General features: G+C 37.9%; 1 protein-coding gene across 5 annotated transcripts in view; it reads right to left on the bottom strand.

Moving 5' to 3' along the window:
- CADPS2 (calcium dependent secretion activator 2) overlaps positions 1–17,500 on the bottom strand; it is a 367,836-nt gene that overhangs the window by 190,122 nt on the left and 160,214 nt on the right. For all 5 annotated transcript variants that reach the window (XM_075208940.1, XM_075208941.1, XM_075208942.1 and 2 more), the window contains exons 10-13: positions 16,615–16,723; positions 16,236–16,439; positions 11,874–12,010; positions 6,958–7,145 (exon numbers count right to left, since the gene is read on the bottom strand). In XM_075208940.1, the coding sequence (XP_075065041.1) occupies positions 6,958–7,145; positions 11,874–12,010; positions 16,236–16,439; positions 16,615–16,723 (638 nt within the window). The remainder of the gene's footprint in view (positions 1–6,957; positions 7,146–11,873; positions 12,011–16,235; positions 16,440–16,614; positions 16,724–17,500) is intronic.

The following is a 17,500-nucleotide window of genomic DNA, read 5'->3' as shown; positions in this document are numbered from 1 at the left end:
TACAAGATGACTAGTATCTGTTCTTTAAATGACACATATCCTCACTGTGCTAACAGATGAAACATGGCTTTATCTGGGGATATCTAATTGTCTACCTTGACTGTCAGAAAAGATTGTGTATCATAATAAAAAGTAAATATTGCTGTCATATTTAAAGTTACTTGGGCATTTCAAAGCTGTGACAGAGAAGAGCCAGAGGAACAAGCAATGACAAGTGAGAAGGAAGACACAGGGGAATGTCACATTAAACAACTGAGGTAATTCCTGATTTCTTGCACAGAAAGGTAACACCATGCTAGTCACATATTTTACTCCTCACATGTAAGATATAAATGTATGTCACAATTGCAAATCTTACTAAATTACAAAAGAAAAGATAAAAACATTCACTCAAGTATACAAATTTGGTAGCATATATCTACAAGTACATTATACTGTATATGTCACCCACAAGTACATGACTAGAGAAAATCTTCATCTCACTTTAAGTCTGAAACTATTACAAATACTTTTTATTTTTTCATGTGATTAATTTGAATTAGGGTAATACAGTGGAAGTTGTGTATTATTGTTGCCATAGACCGGACAGACAAAAAAGAAACATTGCGCGAGTGCTTCAAACTAGAGAGCAGTAATACCATAATATATATATATATTATTATTTTTTTTACATAAATCAATGTGGCAGGCTATAAGAAGAAGCTTGGTAATTACCATTTACTAGATTTATTTATTCAGATTGCTTCTATTGATTATAGTTATACACAGTTTGCAGTGTGCCATTTGACTACCGTGACAACCACAGTCACATAACATATGATGTAGTAATCGAGGAGGTTTTGGGATGCCCTCCTGTACTGTAAAATCCCTCATCCTTTCACCCCTTGGCCTTACATGACCAGATAGGCTCCCTACACAGTACATTGAAAAGTGACACATTTTTTCCAGTTGAGAGACTGAGTGTGACTGGTAGATATACCATGAAAAGGAGATGAATATGATGATTTTGAGATGTGATGTTATCAAGGTTCATCTAAAAAGCAAATACATTTTTTTTTCCCTAAAACTTAAATAGTATTCAACAAAAAAAAGAAAAATATAAATTTTAATGCAAACCTGAAACGCGATTAGTAAATGCTAGGTACAAATTTTGAATCACAAAATCAAAACGGGGTACCACAACATGATCATGATGAGTGAACCGGTGAAATTTGATTGAATTTCAAATCAGTTTTGACATTTGAGGGGATACAGCTTATTAAATTGTAGGATACATTAATGTCAGTGATATTGTTTTGCCCTATTGGTTTCAGTTTTTTTTATACTTTTTCTTTAACTGTGGACCCTGACGAGACAGCACAGATCCTGACAAGTCTCCCTTACTGCCAACATTAACGGCATAAACTAGACCTAATAATGGTTCACATGCTGGTATTTCAGCCAGTTTAAGCTTATCTAGTAAGGGAAGGAAGCCCTTAATCTATTGTTACCCGTCCCCTCCCTTTTGCTAATGTTATCCCTGGCTATATAGGCTGGCTATATAGGTTGGGATACCATCTGATTTTCTTTAAATATGTATAATATAAAGCATAAGTCTGTGGTCTGTATTGAATTTTGTGTTCAAATTTGACAATCAATTTATTCTGTTGTATGGTGTGGCTGGGTTAGGCCTTGGGAAACTTAAAACTAAGTTCAGCTGGAGAAACATTCAAACTGTTGCAGACAAATGAGAAGTGAGGTGAACATTTCAAGGAATTATTTCGAAATTTGGCTGATCTCTACTAACCAGGGCTTGATTAAGGGTTCAGGTCACCCTAGGCAAATATGCTTGTATCTCCCCCTGGTTTCCCATGGCAGGCTAATATGTTGTAGGTACAAATGAACACGTCCTTAATTTCACCCGCAACACCAAAAATATTTATGTTCCATGGAGAAGGGTGTGATACCTGCAACCTGTTGATATCTTTGTCACTACTGCTCGCTTACCCTCAAGTGCCCGTCCAAAGATAACTCATTGTCTTTAACACTGGAATACATCAAGATTAAAACTTTGCTAAATTTTTATTTCATGCTTTCTTTTAACTTTAGCGGACAACTATTCTCTTATATATTAATGAATCTAATTTTAAACCTCTCCCTGTCACAATTGCACTACTAAAAATATGCCCCCCCCAAAAAAAAAGCCTAGCGACCTAGGCTGCAGCCTATTGGATAATCACATTCTGCTACTAACTTTATAGCAGATCTGCTGAGCCTCGTTGGTTTGATAGTTATTCAATAGAATAAAACCATTAGGGATATGTTTTTTGTTTTTACAAAAACTTCAGTACTAGCCTTACTAACTACATATGTGTATATGTTCCTAAACACAGACCCAGTAATAGCTACAAATGATTTAAACACTGAATAATCACTGATCACTAATCACCAGTTTTTGTTCAGGATGAATTGAAAACAAATTAAGTATAATTTAAAGTGTGTTGAGAAAAGGCTGTATAGAAAAGATGACAGTGTTAAGCTTCTTAAGTGTTTCAAAACTAGTTCTATTCATTCTGAACCACTATGTGAAATCAGTAACAATTTAATAATGCTGTTTAATTAATTTATTTTTTAACTGATACTATATGCTAAGGTCAGAATAATAATCAGCATATTTTTTCTAAAGTGATTGAACACTTTCCCACTTCATTTTTCTTGATTGCTTAATTATGGATACAAATTGCAGAAAATTAATGCAGATTCTCACAAGACAATATAATATAGGGAAAATTAAAACAACCAAAATTGCAAGTCAGCATTATAAAAGTAATGCACTGATATCAAACATAAAATTAATTGCATGGTACGTGGTGAAAATAACATATCATACAATGCAAACTGATCATAAGCATTTCCATGTCACAGAAAGAACTAAAACTGTGTGTACCCCATTCCATATTATGATCAGTGGATTGTGCTGTAAACAGAAATAATCCAAATTGCTCAAGCGTGTGTTTGAATTTTGAATGTGTTGGAATCCTTTGTTTGTATTTTTGTGTATTTAAGAATTTGTATGTAACAGGATAGATGGAAATACACAGAGAATCCAAGGGTAGATGGATAGACGCAGAGGAGCTGAGGTCAGACATACACATTTTGAGGGCTAGACATCTGTTTCAGGTAGACAACAAGTAGGAGGGGGTTATATAATAGACATATAGAAATTGGGAAGTTACAAAATAGTCAAACAGACATGTAAGCCATACAGTAGACAGATATGAGAATTACAAATTAGGGACAAATTTGGGGGTTGACATAGCAGTCAGACATTGGATGCTTCACTGTCTTTGATTGACCTTTGTAACCCAGGGCCATCTTAAAAACATTTGGGGCCCCCGGGCAAAGCAGTGCACCGGGGTCCCTATATATATATATATATATATATATATATATATATATATATATATATATATATATATATATAAAAATGACTATATATATGAGCCCTGCAGCCTAGGGGGTCCCGTCAGAGGCAGCGAGAGAAAAAAGTTCCTGAAAAAAAAGAAGAATGAAATACTCACCTTGCTCTCAGCTGGCGATCCGGCTCCCTCCCTGGTCTCCTCCTCCGTCGTGCTGCTCTCCGCAATGGATGTCGGGCGGGCGTGATAATGTCACGCCTGACATGCACTGCGAGCGCCGCACAGAGGAGGAGACCAGGGAGGGAGCCGGATCGTCAGCTGAGAGCAAGGTAAGTATTTCATTCTTCTTTTTTTCAGGAACTTTTTTCTCTCGCTGCCTCTGACGGGACCCCCTGGGCTGCAGGGCTCATATATATAATCATTTTTTATTATATATATATATATATATATATATATATATATATATATATATATATATATATATATATATATATATGGGCCCCGGTGCACTGCTTTGCCTGGGGGAACTTTTTTTTTTAGCTGCCTTTAGCTGCCTCTTTTTTTTTAGCTGCAGGGCACCTGCCCATCGTGCCCTATGGAAGAGACGGCCCTGTTGTAACCACCTATTGAAGACACAGGCTGTTCGCACACATTAAAACATCAGGAGTCAACTCTATCAGCAGTAAGTCCAAATTCTACTCCATCCCTGGTGCCTGACAGCCAGGAGTAAAAGTGTTTGTCAATATAGCTACTAATGCTAGCCAGTGGTAGAAGGGCAGGGTTAGAGGGAGCCGAGTAACACTAGAAACATTGGCATTACTACTAGAGTGGAACTTGTTTACTAACAGAAGCGACCACTAACCTCTGGCACAATTACAACACTAACAAATAACTTGAGGTTTGGGTGGTGTTGTAAGTGGCTGAGTAGCATTGTTCTAGTACACATCCCTTCATGGGGCTGTGCATTCTGATACTTGTGTTACTCCTGATTCTAACCATTTCCTGGTGTATGACAGACACTCTTACAAGCAGCATTTGGGTGGCTGGTGTGGTTGATAAGAGAGGAGGCAGGGATAGGAAGAGTGCCAATAGGATACACAGGAAGAGGTGTAGCATGGACAAAGTATGGGAAGAACATAGTGCGTGGGGAGGTGAAATAGACAGAGTAAGTGTAAAAGGTGTGATACAATTAAATATTTAACAAGACCAGTTATTGTACATTGGTAAGCCAGAGCTGTCCCTAGGCATGACTGATTGGCCTGATGAACAATCTCGCACTGCATGTCAGAGGCTGGTTTTCTGATCTTTCTTGTTACCACATTTCCTAATAAAAATATCCCATACCTAAAATAAACACATTTGGAACTTGAACAGAAGACAATGAGGCGTGCATACTTCATCCCTATGTGGTTGGGTCCTGCAGTTACACACAGAAAATAAAAGTAATGGGTGGAGCCAATATTTTCTAAGCCCTGTCATTTGGCCAATCATGTTCTGTTTCAAAGAAACTAACTCCTTATCCAGTGAGGTTTCCTTAGCACTCTTCATTTCTTTTGTTATTGTGATATATTATTTTTTTTTTCCGTTCCTTAGAATCCAGATCTATTCCAATTATTAAGGGAAACTAATTGCAAAAGAATAGTACATATTTTCACATTTTAACCTTAAACTTATTCTGATTTCCAAAGCACACACACAAACTAAAAGTACTGCTTTGAATTCCTATTACAGAATATTTCTTACTTTAATATTAACCCAGTAGCCAATGTTATGTACAACACACCAACTGGTAATTAGAACATTAATTAAAAATGTTATACAAATGTAAAAAATAAAAGTCTTTCAAATTTTAAGAATAACAACAGAAAGCAATCATCTGAACATGCCTAACAGAAGCTTTGTAGCATTATTCCTGTACCTGCCTAACTGATGATTGTTTTCTAATGAGAGAGAAGGAGAACACAGTGCTCATGAATCTGTCTAAGGTGTTTAATTGGGGTCTGTAGAATCTTGTATTGTTACATTTGTCTTTATCTCCCTCAGCAGGAACTACAAAGCTAAAATGTTTCAGATATGACAACCTTGAACTGTGACCTAATGTAAGATATATTGCATGGGAAATTTTCTTCCACCTTTTATCTCAATACTGCTTGAAGGTAGCTGAGTGGGTGAAGGTATTGTGTGCTCCAGGCTTGTGTATGTGGCTATATCTCTTGTCTTTCAGACTATTTGTGTTTTCTGTCCTTGGTTCTTTTTATACACCATTTCTATATTACTCAGAGCTTTTCTGTGGTTCAGATTATTGTCCAAAAACACTCCTAAAATAATTTAACTCATGCATTGCTGCAAAACACCTTCTAAACAAAGCAACACTTCACATCAGAATAACAGATATGAGAGTCACATTTACTAGGGATATTACAGCCAAAAGGAGAGAGCTAATATATTTTCATCTGTTTAATGTACTAGGGTTGCAACTGTATGTTGCTATTCATAATTAATCTCAAAAACCCAAACCAAACTAACATAACACAAATGTGAATTGGCATAGCAATGTTATCTGGTCTAATGGCTTGTTATCCTTCGAGAGGAAAAAAAACTATTATGTCTTACCAATCTAATTTACCTATTTCTTCACCTCTCCTTTGGAAGATCCCAGCGGGAGGTCCAAGTGACAAGTGTGAGGGGTGTGGCATCATCACAGTCCTGCTGCACAATGCTGCAATATGTGTCATCGCGCAGCGTGGGCAGTGCCATGGTGACTCGTGGCAAAGGAAGTGGGCAGAATGCGGGAGATTGGCCTTCTCTCTCCGGGAGCCTGGGAGAACTCCCTGAAATTCAGGAGTCTCCTGGACATTCCAGGAGAGTTGGCAGGTATATACTAGTTCTACAAAAATATTTATACAATGCTTGGCAAGCAATTGCCTTCCTTTATGTCAGATACAGGCCACATTTAATTAAAACCATGTTGCTGGAGCAGCTGACAGCAGATCTCCATGGCACAGTATAGGTATATCACAAAATATGGGGAGACAAGTCATCATTCCAGGAAGCCCAATCTATTTTAAGCAATTATTTGTGTACTTTATTTCTGGTAGACCATCATTTCTTGCCACTCTACCTTTTATTAAATATTCATTGCTGTGAGCTAAATTTGATGGACAGTATTATTTCTGATGGTAACAGCAATATAGTGAGCCTCTTTATGTCTGTTTGCAAAATAATAATTGATAACCTTGAAGAGAATGTACTCATAGACTTCCAATATGTTTATGTATTCACATATCGGGGGGGAATTCAATTAGCCGCCAAGTGTCTCCGGAACGTCCGTAAGACACGTCGCAGCGGAGAGCTGGCAGAAATCTCCACTCATTTTTCCTTGCAGAATTTGAAATCAGCACAACACTAAAATGGCAGGTTGGCTAAACAAACACGCATGGTACTATAATAATAATTATATTAATGGCAATAATTGACACTGATTTCACTACTTTGTTGTGTTCTGTACGAGTTACCCAAATGTAAAAATGATTTGTCATCACAGAGATCATATAGTTACCTGTTTCCATGAACATGAGATGCACAAAAAGCAAAGCTGTAATGAAGCAGGGTTGGGTCAATCACAGACCCTGCCTCAGAATGCTCAATCAGTTCTTTCAGGTAGCAGAGATGTCGATGGCAGCCACGTACACCGTATCGAGCACAATATTCATCTAGTACAAAAACCTGACCGGGGCTGAACCAACCCTACAAGTGAAAAGGAAAACAATACAACAACATTAAATTGTTGTTTGGGTATTACAACATGATTAAAATGACCATTTAATCCCAAAATTTTAAAACTATGAACCATGAAGTTAAGGGATAACCTAAAATTCCACTGCAGTTAATTAAAAGTAAAGCATTAGCTTCCTACTCCACTAAAAGACTGCTACAATCCCTCCTACATTTTTAGAACAGTATACTAATGGGATCTGTTATAGATTAAAAAGTGCAGACTCCACTCATTTCAGCTACTCTGCCCTCTGTATGAATCCAAACAATGCATATTTGCTCTGCTGTCACTTTTTGACTACTCATTTAGAGAAACATACCCCCCCTAATATGGCAACCTGCTGCAAATGGAAAACTTATAGCATATAGGACGCAAGTGTAACCATTCTAGTTATTTTTGCTATATTATTCAACTCAGTAATGCACGTAATGCAATGTGTATTAGTGCAAATCAATGGCTCTACTTGCACATTAATTGCTTTAAAAAATAAGCATATTAAACACACTCAAATTCATGTAGAGCTAATTTTAGAAGAGAATATTTCCATTGCCCTACTGCATCTGAATCTGGTCAATCAGGGGCTCAATTTTGTAGGTCACAGATTAACACACAGTATTTTTCTGACACTATACACAAAACCTAGAATGGATTAGTACCTATTGGCTGCTGAAAATAGAGAAATAAAATGATGAATTGGGAGGATTGTATTTATTTATCAACAAATGTTCCGCGCCAGGATAACATAATCAATCATGCTATTTATCCCCTTTTCTGAAATTTTAGTCTAGAATTATGTAGAAAATAATGTTCATTTTCAAGACCGTTTAAAATGAAGCCTGACGCACTGGGCCTGATTTAGAGTTGGCAATTAGTCAAACTGTTTTGTTTTATTAAAGTTCACTTTATTTTATTGCACATGTAAAACAAAGTGGGAATTTTAGTTCTATGTAACCTGCACTTGCAGTCCCATAGGCCTGGAGATATGGGTTATTTAGAATAGGCTGCATCGTTAGATAATCCTCTTAGGAGGCATATCAGTTTTGGCATCTGACTCCCTAGTGTGTGGTGCTGTTGATCATCAATGTGTATCTCTACTCATTTTTTTAAAATTAGCAAATAAAACATCTGGCCTCCCAGACCGTGAGGATTTTAGGTTTAGGTTTGGCCCACTTACGCCTACTTAACACTGGCTGGCTACCCAAAGGTACTTTATGTGCCACAGGATGGTCCCTGGCACCTTTTAGGGGTTACAAGTCACTCAGGCAACATCAGATAGAAAGTAAAACAATACTTTTATTGTGCAAAAACACAAAAGCTAGAAAGTATAGAAAGTATAGTACTACATAGTATAGTATAGAACTACAGGATAACCACACTCACTATCTTGTACTTCACTAGTCTAAGGACTGCAGTCACCTAAGTTTACTGGTTCCTTGGTCACTGCTGCTTGGCCCAATATCCTCCCCTCTACCAAAATAAAGCAGGGGGACAACAGGCACCATGCAAATGCGGCATCAATCACCACAATATGCCTGGCTGGGCTAACAGGGAGACCAACAGCATGGAGTATTCCTGTCATAAAGCGATACCAGCCCCACCAAGAAGATGGTTGCGTACAATGGGAGAGACCGCTCTGTGCAAACCATTTTGAAGGATGTTATTGATCTGTAGATGTCCGATTTGGATTTCAACACTCTGTAACAATATACTAGCTTTCTTTAAGATTTTTAGCAACTAAGGTGCACTCGATTGTATCTTGTCTCTATGAGTTCATCCTGTGTTTATAGAAAATGCTTAAGCTGAGTGTCGTCTGAGGCTGACCACTGAATAAACTTCTGAGACTACAACCAAGGGGGGTATACAAGAGTGTTTGGCGCTGAGAGGGTCTATGGGAGTGGAAGTGGCATAGATGCAATCAGTTTGTCCCAGCTTGATAAAACATGTGAGGCAAAGTGCCAGTTTAGTTGTCATAGATAGCTTAATATATGGTAAAGTATTAAGAGGGACAAGGCCTCTCAAATGAAATCCATAGATTATTCAGGGCACTGCGAAACCAATCCACCAGCTGGAATAACAGTGCCCCTTTATGATAAAGTTCAATATTCAGAAGACTCATAACTTAATCATTATTTATACCTTGTTAATTCTGCATATCCCAGTCTGGAGTGTTTATCTGGAGAAAGAATACTTTTTGTTGGGTGGCACGGTGGCTTAGTACTTTTGCCTCACAGCACTGGAGTCATGAGTTTGATTCATGACCATGGCCTTATCTTTGTGAAGTTTGCATGTTTTCCACCGTGCTTGCGTGGGTTTCCTCCCACGCTCCAAAAACCTGCTGACAAAATTCTCCTTGGTTTGCGTGTGTTTCTGTCTGTGTGTGTTAGGGAATTTAGACTGTAAGCTCCAAAGGGACAGGGATTAATGTGAGTGAGTTCTCTGTAGAGCTCTGCAGAATTGGTTGTGCTATATAAATATAAAATGATGATGTCAATGATGGTCATCGCTTTGGTTTGAAAGATGTATAGTATGCAGGTCAGTATATTGCATTTTATAATGCTTACATTCACCTCTAAATTATCCATCAGGTTGAACATCTAACAATATTAAAGGAAATTGTGTGTTATTACAGCAGGATTACATGCCTTTGATCATTTGGTCTAGCTTGGGCTAGTGGACCAGGAAAACATATTGTGGCTGATGTGGTTAGCATCTTTCAGTCCAAACAAGCAGCTTCATGTCCAGTGGATGACCAAGAAATTTGTATAATAAATAAATAACTGCCCTGGATAGTAGGTATAATATCCCATCACACCTTAGACTCGGGTATCCAGCACACTCACATATTATTATGTCTATGTCTATTCTGTACAAATTAACATATACATTCAGAAGGATTTGAGTGTAAGTCAACAGAGGCTTTATCTTTGTTTTCAATAGCCAGATACCCTGCTCTCACCCCACACATTGGCAGCGAGGCTGCCAACTACACGTTATTTGTTGATTCATCTTTGAGGTGAGTAGTGAAGAAACTGACTGATTTCACTCATTGGGGATAGTGTCGCTTAATATAGCTGCTTGGACTACATAAACAGGCTGTTTCCCCCAACAGTGATTAGGAGATCAGAGAGGAAGCATCCTCAACCCATGTTAATGGCAAACCATACCCCTTACAGTTTAATTACTTTCATACATGTTTGAATTAAAAAAACATGTATAAACCTGTTTAAAATTCTTAACATGCCACCATACAAGGAGGCTTATGGCTCTTTGTTCCTTAAAATGTAAGGGTCTGAGTCATTAAGGAAAGTAAGGCAAAGAAAAAGGAGTAAATGTTCTCTGGGACAAACCATGTTACAATGCAAGGGGTGTAAATTAGTTTATTATTTTGCACATAAGTTAAATACTGGCTGTTTTTTAACTAGCACACAAATCCTTGATAGCTTTATTGATTCACTGAAATTCAAAGTTGATCTAGGACATGCCCTACTCCAACTATAAATCTGTCTCCACATTTTAAATTTACCTCCCCCTCCAATGCAACATGATTTTGCCCAGGTGCAAAGTTACTCTTTTTATGCTTTACTGTTCCTAATGACTCAGGCACTAAATATCTCTCTCTTTATATTGGTTACTAAAATGAATAAACAGTGCCTTACAGAAAATGCATAACATAAGAATAGAATAGGTAATATGCCTCTGCATAAGATATTTGGCATTTTAGATTATTTTGTTAACTAGCTTAAGTGCACATAATTATTCTCTGCACTCTTCCTCTTAGGTTTCAAGTGGTTCTATGCAATGGCACTTAATAGACGTAGGTAGGCAGAAAGGCTGATCTGCACAGAAAATATAGGGCTCACTGCAAACAATTATCCTCAAGTTTTTTTTATTTGTAATAAAGTAATTATATTTTATAATATTTGTGAATATTACCAATAAATATTAGAGTAAAGCAAATTATATTTGAGGACTAAAAATTCTAAACATATTCAATGTATTTTTAAAATTTTATCCCTAATTTCAAAATATTTTTAAAATCATAGTTAGCCCGAAATAATTATCTAAACAAAACAAGCCACAATTATAGTCACAAATTAATTTTTCTGTTGGACCTGTCGTCACTCAATGACCTCGTTAAAAAAGTGGCATATAAAAAAATTGCCTAATGAATTAACCAAAACAATAAAAAAACAGATTTACCCCTACCTAATTTTTTCATAGTACAATAATATAAATAATATTTTTTCAATAATAAAAAAATATTCCAACTGGTTGTATAAGCAGTTGGGTTTGTGTCTGATTTAAGACCCTCTTCCCAGTTCATTGTTAAGTTTTTTGTTTTGATTCTCAAATTCAAAAGTCAAAATACAATATACCATGAGATAAGCAGAGTGTGAACTTTAAAATGCCTGTGCTGGTGTCCGTAAACCTCAGAAAATAGGTATTTATTAAGCTATCAGTTGTCCTCTCTATGAAGGAGCTTTTAAACCACCTTTCAGAGCTGTTGCCAATCTTTTTCTCCAGCTATTGAGTGGCACAGCAGCAATCTTCACGTGTATAATTTTCAAATTTGAGGCCAATCGATTGAAATCCTTTATCCCAAATCCGAGCGCAGTTACTGAATGAGTTTGGAAGAAAATGCCACATTGTAACAACTATTTCTCACTTAATTTCTACTACTCAACCATCCTAATACTTACGAGACAAGAATAGGAATCATTTAATCGGTGATCCAATGTCTGCTGCTGGAGCACTTTAAAGAGGGAGGTATGATCAAAACTACAGGGATTAGCAGATATAAACTCATCCATCCCATGCCTCTGTCCGCGATCTGTGCCTGTGTTACAGAAAGAAAAGGCTTTTATACAGTACAAAAGCGAACACTGAAATATTATAATGCATTTAATTTTTTTTTTATATCCTTCCATTTAAAAACTGATCAACACATAGCGTAGAGCTTAATTCACTGACAACTTGATGAGATGACCTTGGTGCATTTCAAAGCACTTAGCAAACATTCAGTCTAAAAAGAAAATGGTCCGAGAAATAGCTCTGCCATATTGCACACTTTCACCCGTACATTGTTCTTTCTGGGAGTATGTCTATAGCAGTACACTTTACTATATTAGACAAAAAATGAAAACAACATTCATCACAACTTGAAATCTACTTTCCAAATGGCAAACTAGAGCAGAAATGAACATGTTAGCAAAAAGGTAGGTCACTTACAGTCTTTGTTTTGTGCTATGCTTTTAATGAGACAAACCTTGGTAGAGTAATGTGAAGTGTTGTATATAGCGACAAGAAAGGAATGTATAACCTTCAAGCAAAAAAAAAAAGAAAAGAAAACAGAGCAGTACATTCTGAAAAATACATATCTTCTCCATACTATGCTGTTCTAAATGGTAGTGGAAGGACTACATGTATTGTTCTTCACAGATGCATCTTTCAACGCCTTTAGACCCCGCGGGTTTATCAAAAGACGAGCTGTTCTGATTGCTTTCGTTAATGGTATGTTTTGTTAAAAACATCCATGTGAATTATCTGGCACATATAGACAGTAAAAGCCAAGAGGGTTAGTTATCCAACAGAACATAAGCTCAGTTTGATACCAAAGTTCATTTTGGGTGAACAATCTGTTTAAAGTCATCTTAACATGGCCCCAGACAAAGAGGCTTATGGCTCTTTGTTCCTTAAAATTTAAATGCCCATCTTTTTATGTTAGTTACCACAAATGTACTACCCTAAGTGAACTGTTGAGATACCTCTCACTACCAACATGAGGTTTCTAAAGGAAGGAAGACAAAGACTTATTGATTAATGCCAATTACAGAATCCGGTTCCTCATAAAACTCCATATTGATTTGTGGCCATGATGCTAACATAATCAGTCACATTGCGAAATTTAGCCTCAGATCATATTGATCCATGTCATGTTCAACGGCCAACTAGATTTGCAGATGGAAGAATTATTTCATTCAAGCTGAAAGATGTGCAGCCTCACATTTTTCAGTAGATATCCTTACTAATTTAGATCACAGAGATTTGCACTGTCAAAGCAAGAGTCACATTCATTTGACAGACTTCACAAGGTAAACGCAGGACATAAGCACAATGGGAATGTACAGTGGCAGCTTTAGGTGTAAGACAGAACAACTAGAAGTTGCTTCAATCTTAACTCATAATCATGGAGGACAAATTGATGGGGTGCAGTGTAGTTCTTACATTAGTTGTCAACCTGGAACTACATGATGTACTCCATCTCAAGCTTACATGCCTTTCACTGGTGCTAACTGTAAAGCCACACAGTGCATTCACAAGTTTTAAAATGTAAAGAGAATGTGTTATATTACACATACATATACTTTCCATTATCTTTAATTCTTCCTGCTTTATTAATAGGAAATGTAGTGATACAGGAAAGAAAAACACAAGAAAAGCAAACCCTTCCAATAAAACAAAAACTTTTTACAGCTATTACAAGCGTGGTAGAAAATAGAAAAGTAGTATTTGCTATATCTGCATGGGTTTCAATGAAACACTATACATGAATCAATTAAATACCAGACATGGTTTTTGTAAAATCCTTATAAATCACTTATGGAAGTCTTTTATAGTAGTTTCTTTAGTTTATGCATCTACATTAATCTACCTCAAGTCTGAAAATATTTTCATTTGGCTGTTTGACATACACAAGGATGCAGACCCTGCCTCACTCTCACCACCTAGCCATATAACTCTTGCCCTGTCTCTGACTCCAAGCCTATCACTTTCTACTTCTGCTTTCCACATACTCTTCACCTCTTCACTTTTACTCCTGTCGCATTATTGCCTCTACACTTTATTATTGCCATTGTTTTAATTTCATTTTATCTTTGTCTTTACACTGTTCTAATTGGCATATTCACTTCTGCCTGTGTTCCTTTCACCACTTCACTTCCTCCTGTGTTCCTTTCACCACTTCACTTCCCCCTGTGTTCCTTTCACCACTTCACTTCTGCCTGTGTTGCTTTTTACAACTTCACTTCTGCCTGTGTTTCTTTACCATTCTCCTGCCACTGTTTTATTTTGCTATTGCCTTTGCTTTACTGCTTGTGCTTTGTTACTGCTTGTATCAAACTGCTACTCTAATACTTCATTGTTTTATTTGTCTTTGTCGCTACTTTCTCTCCTTATTTCTGCCTTCCCATTAAACTTAATACTGCCTTCCAAATGATTCCGATATCCTCACTTTCTTCTATACTCCAACAAACTGTCCCTTCAACCCAGCACCCTCCAAGTTCCTCCATCTCACTCTACTACAAAGCCTACCTTGCTGACCTCTTAAACCTCTTCCACTCCATCAGTGTTCCCTCTGCCTTCAACTCCCTCATTCTCAAGAACCAATATCTTCATCCTGTCTTTCCAGCTAATTCCCCAATGCTCTGTTCAAAAATTTTGAATGCAACCTGTCTTCAACCATCTGACCCATTTTCTCTCCTCCTCATAGACCCACTTCAGCCGTACCCCCACTATTTTCATTCAACTGAAACTGCCTTCACCAAAGTGAACAATGACCTACTCTAAGCCATGTCAAAAGGCCCCTTTCACCCTTCAGAGACTCCTTGACCTCTCTTCCGTTTTTGACACTGTTGACCATTCTCTCCTCCTTGAAACACTACACTCATTTGGCCTTTGTGACACTCCCCACTACTGATTCACCTCCCATCTCTCAGGTTGCTCCATCAGTGTCTCTACTTCTGATTATGGCTCCCCTTCTTTTCCTCTATTGGTATTTCCTAGGGCCCTGTTCTTGGCCCTCTACAATTTTTCTATGTCCACCTCTCCTCTCTCTGTCAACTCATTCACTCTTTTGACCACTACAATAACACACAAATCTATCTTTTCTCCCTGACCTTCCACACTCTTTTTCTATCCAACTGTCTCTTCATCATATTCACCTGGACGACCCAATGCTCACTAAAAAAGTCAAATTGACCAAATCAGAGCTCATCATCATTCCCACTGATAATGTCACCATCCCTCTCCGCATCTTCCTCAAAGTCAGCAACATCACAATCACCCCCCTTGTTCACCACACATACACTTCCCCTTGACTCATACTGACTCCGTCCTTAGCCTTACCCTCATATACAGTCCCTCATGCAGTCCTGCCGCCTCCACCTCATTGCCGAAATGTGCCACTTCCTCACTGAAGTAGTAACAAAACCCTGGTCCACTCACCCATTATATGTTGTCTCAACACCTGCCTTATTTCCCTCTCCTGACACTCCTGCTGATCCTGTCTGATCCTTCAATTGCTCCTCATTGCCTCACAAATTAAGTTTAAACTGCTCACCCACAAGGCTCTCAACAAATCTTTCCTGTTGTATATTTGTGACCTCATAACAAAATACACCTCAGCACTCCTCACCACCTCTGACATTCAACTCCACCCTTCTTTACCTCCTCTCACTCCTATCTCCAAAATTTCTCTGCTCCACAAATGGAGCTCCTTGGCTCATCCTATCAGACACTCTCCAACCTTCAATCAATCCCTCAAAACCAACCACTTCAATGCTTTACTACCTCATCCTCTGAAACCTCACATACATTCCATCTGTCACATCTGTTCACAACATTCACTCTTGCCCCATTTGCAACTACTGTCATTACCCCCCTCCCACTAGAATGTAAGCTCTCTCGGGCAGGGTCCTCTCCTCCCTATGTCTCATGTCTTCCTCCCTCGTATGACCTTGTTGTCATGTCTTAAACTAAATCCTCCACTACCTCATGTTATTAATGCTAGCTCATGACCATCAAGGGAGGTGTTATTATGTTTAATTGTATTTATGTCACTACTATTATCTGTATCTGTCATTATATTCATTATGATGATTATGAATAAAAATAATTCATGTCTTAAAATGTCTTTTCACATGTTATTTTTTTGGGTATATATGAAAGCTACATTAACTCATTGAAGTATGTTAATTTATTGCTGAAGTATGCCGAATGTCCAGTTAAATTCTAAGTAACTGACATTGATAACATGGTTTACTAACAACATCATAATAACTTACTTGGCTGGGAGGTCTCCATGTGAGCATTTGTTCCTCTAGGATTTGATTTATGTGCATGGTTTGAAGCAATGGGTTTATAAGATTGTCCTGTTGCTCTATACATTGCTTGTACCCACAATACTCTATCTTGTTCATCGTCACTGGCAAAAATAACAGTGTCACCTTCTTTCACTGCATTGAAGAACCACCGGCCACCCTGGAGACCTGTCAAAATGGAGCAATGAAGGAAATGCCTAGAACTGGTATTTTAGTATACAGTATTAAATGATTCAACTCAAATAAATGAAAATGCACAAAGGTTTCAGCGCCAACTTCAATGTGACTAGTTTACTGGAACTACACTTGATCCAAAATATTACAACCAAAATAAATCCAGTACCTGACTGAGGATCAGTGTAATCCACTGTGTATCCTTCAAGCTGCATTAGTTCTTGGGGCTCAGCTTTCTTTTCCCTGTAACTACACATAGCAAATGTGTATTGGCTCACCTGAATAAGCAGAGAAATGTCAATATGTTATTAAGTAAAATAAATTTCCATAAAGCACATAGCTTTTCTGAACTATACACAATGGGCCTGATTCATATTCGGACATTTTTTTGCTCAGAAAGGGGTCTTACGTGATTGATCAATTGCATGCAATTCATGTCCTAACGCAATAACACGACTCCCTGTCAGAACGGGGAAGGGAAATGACGGACTAACGTAAGCAATATACAGTAACAGCTTTAATTACGCTTGGCTTCAGCCGTATCATTTGCACCAACTACAGGGCAGGCATAAATGCCGACTAATAGTGATAAATAACACGGCATAGTCTTTTAGCTAAAGACTACACGTATTCATGTCACTAGCTAGCACAGAACATATATATGTAAGTAAGATAGACTATAAAAACATACATATTTCTATTAATGATTATACGATTGAGTTTTAAATCATTACTTTTTAAATGCATTTTGACGTGACCTTTTAGTGTACATACGTTTGTCAGTGGCGCACGCAGGGGGGGTTTCTGGTTCTCCAGAAACCCCTCCCCTCCGTGAACCAACGGTACTGTACAGCAGCCGCGGCGCTGTCAAAGAAGCGTCCGCGGCAGTGCTGTATTGTAGTGTAATACAACACTGCCGCGGATGCTGATTGACAGCGCCGCGGCTGCTGTAGAATTCAGATTCACCGAAATGGAGCAGTAGCTCCCTCTCGCAATATTTTTTTTTCCGGGGGGGCGGAAACCCCCCCTTCTAAATCCTGCGTTCACCCCTGTTT

This window comes from Mixophyes fleayi, chromosome 4 (assembly GCF_038048845.1).
Source record: "Mixophyes fleayi isolate aMixFle1 chromosome 4, aMixFle1.hap1, whole genome shotgun sequence".
Taxonomy (NCBI): Eukaryota; Metazoa; Chordata; class Amphibia; order Anura; family Limnodynastidae; genus Mixophyes; species Mixophyes fleayi.
This window is presented reverse-complemented; position numbering and strand designations above follow the sequence as displayed.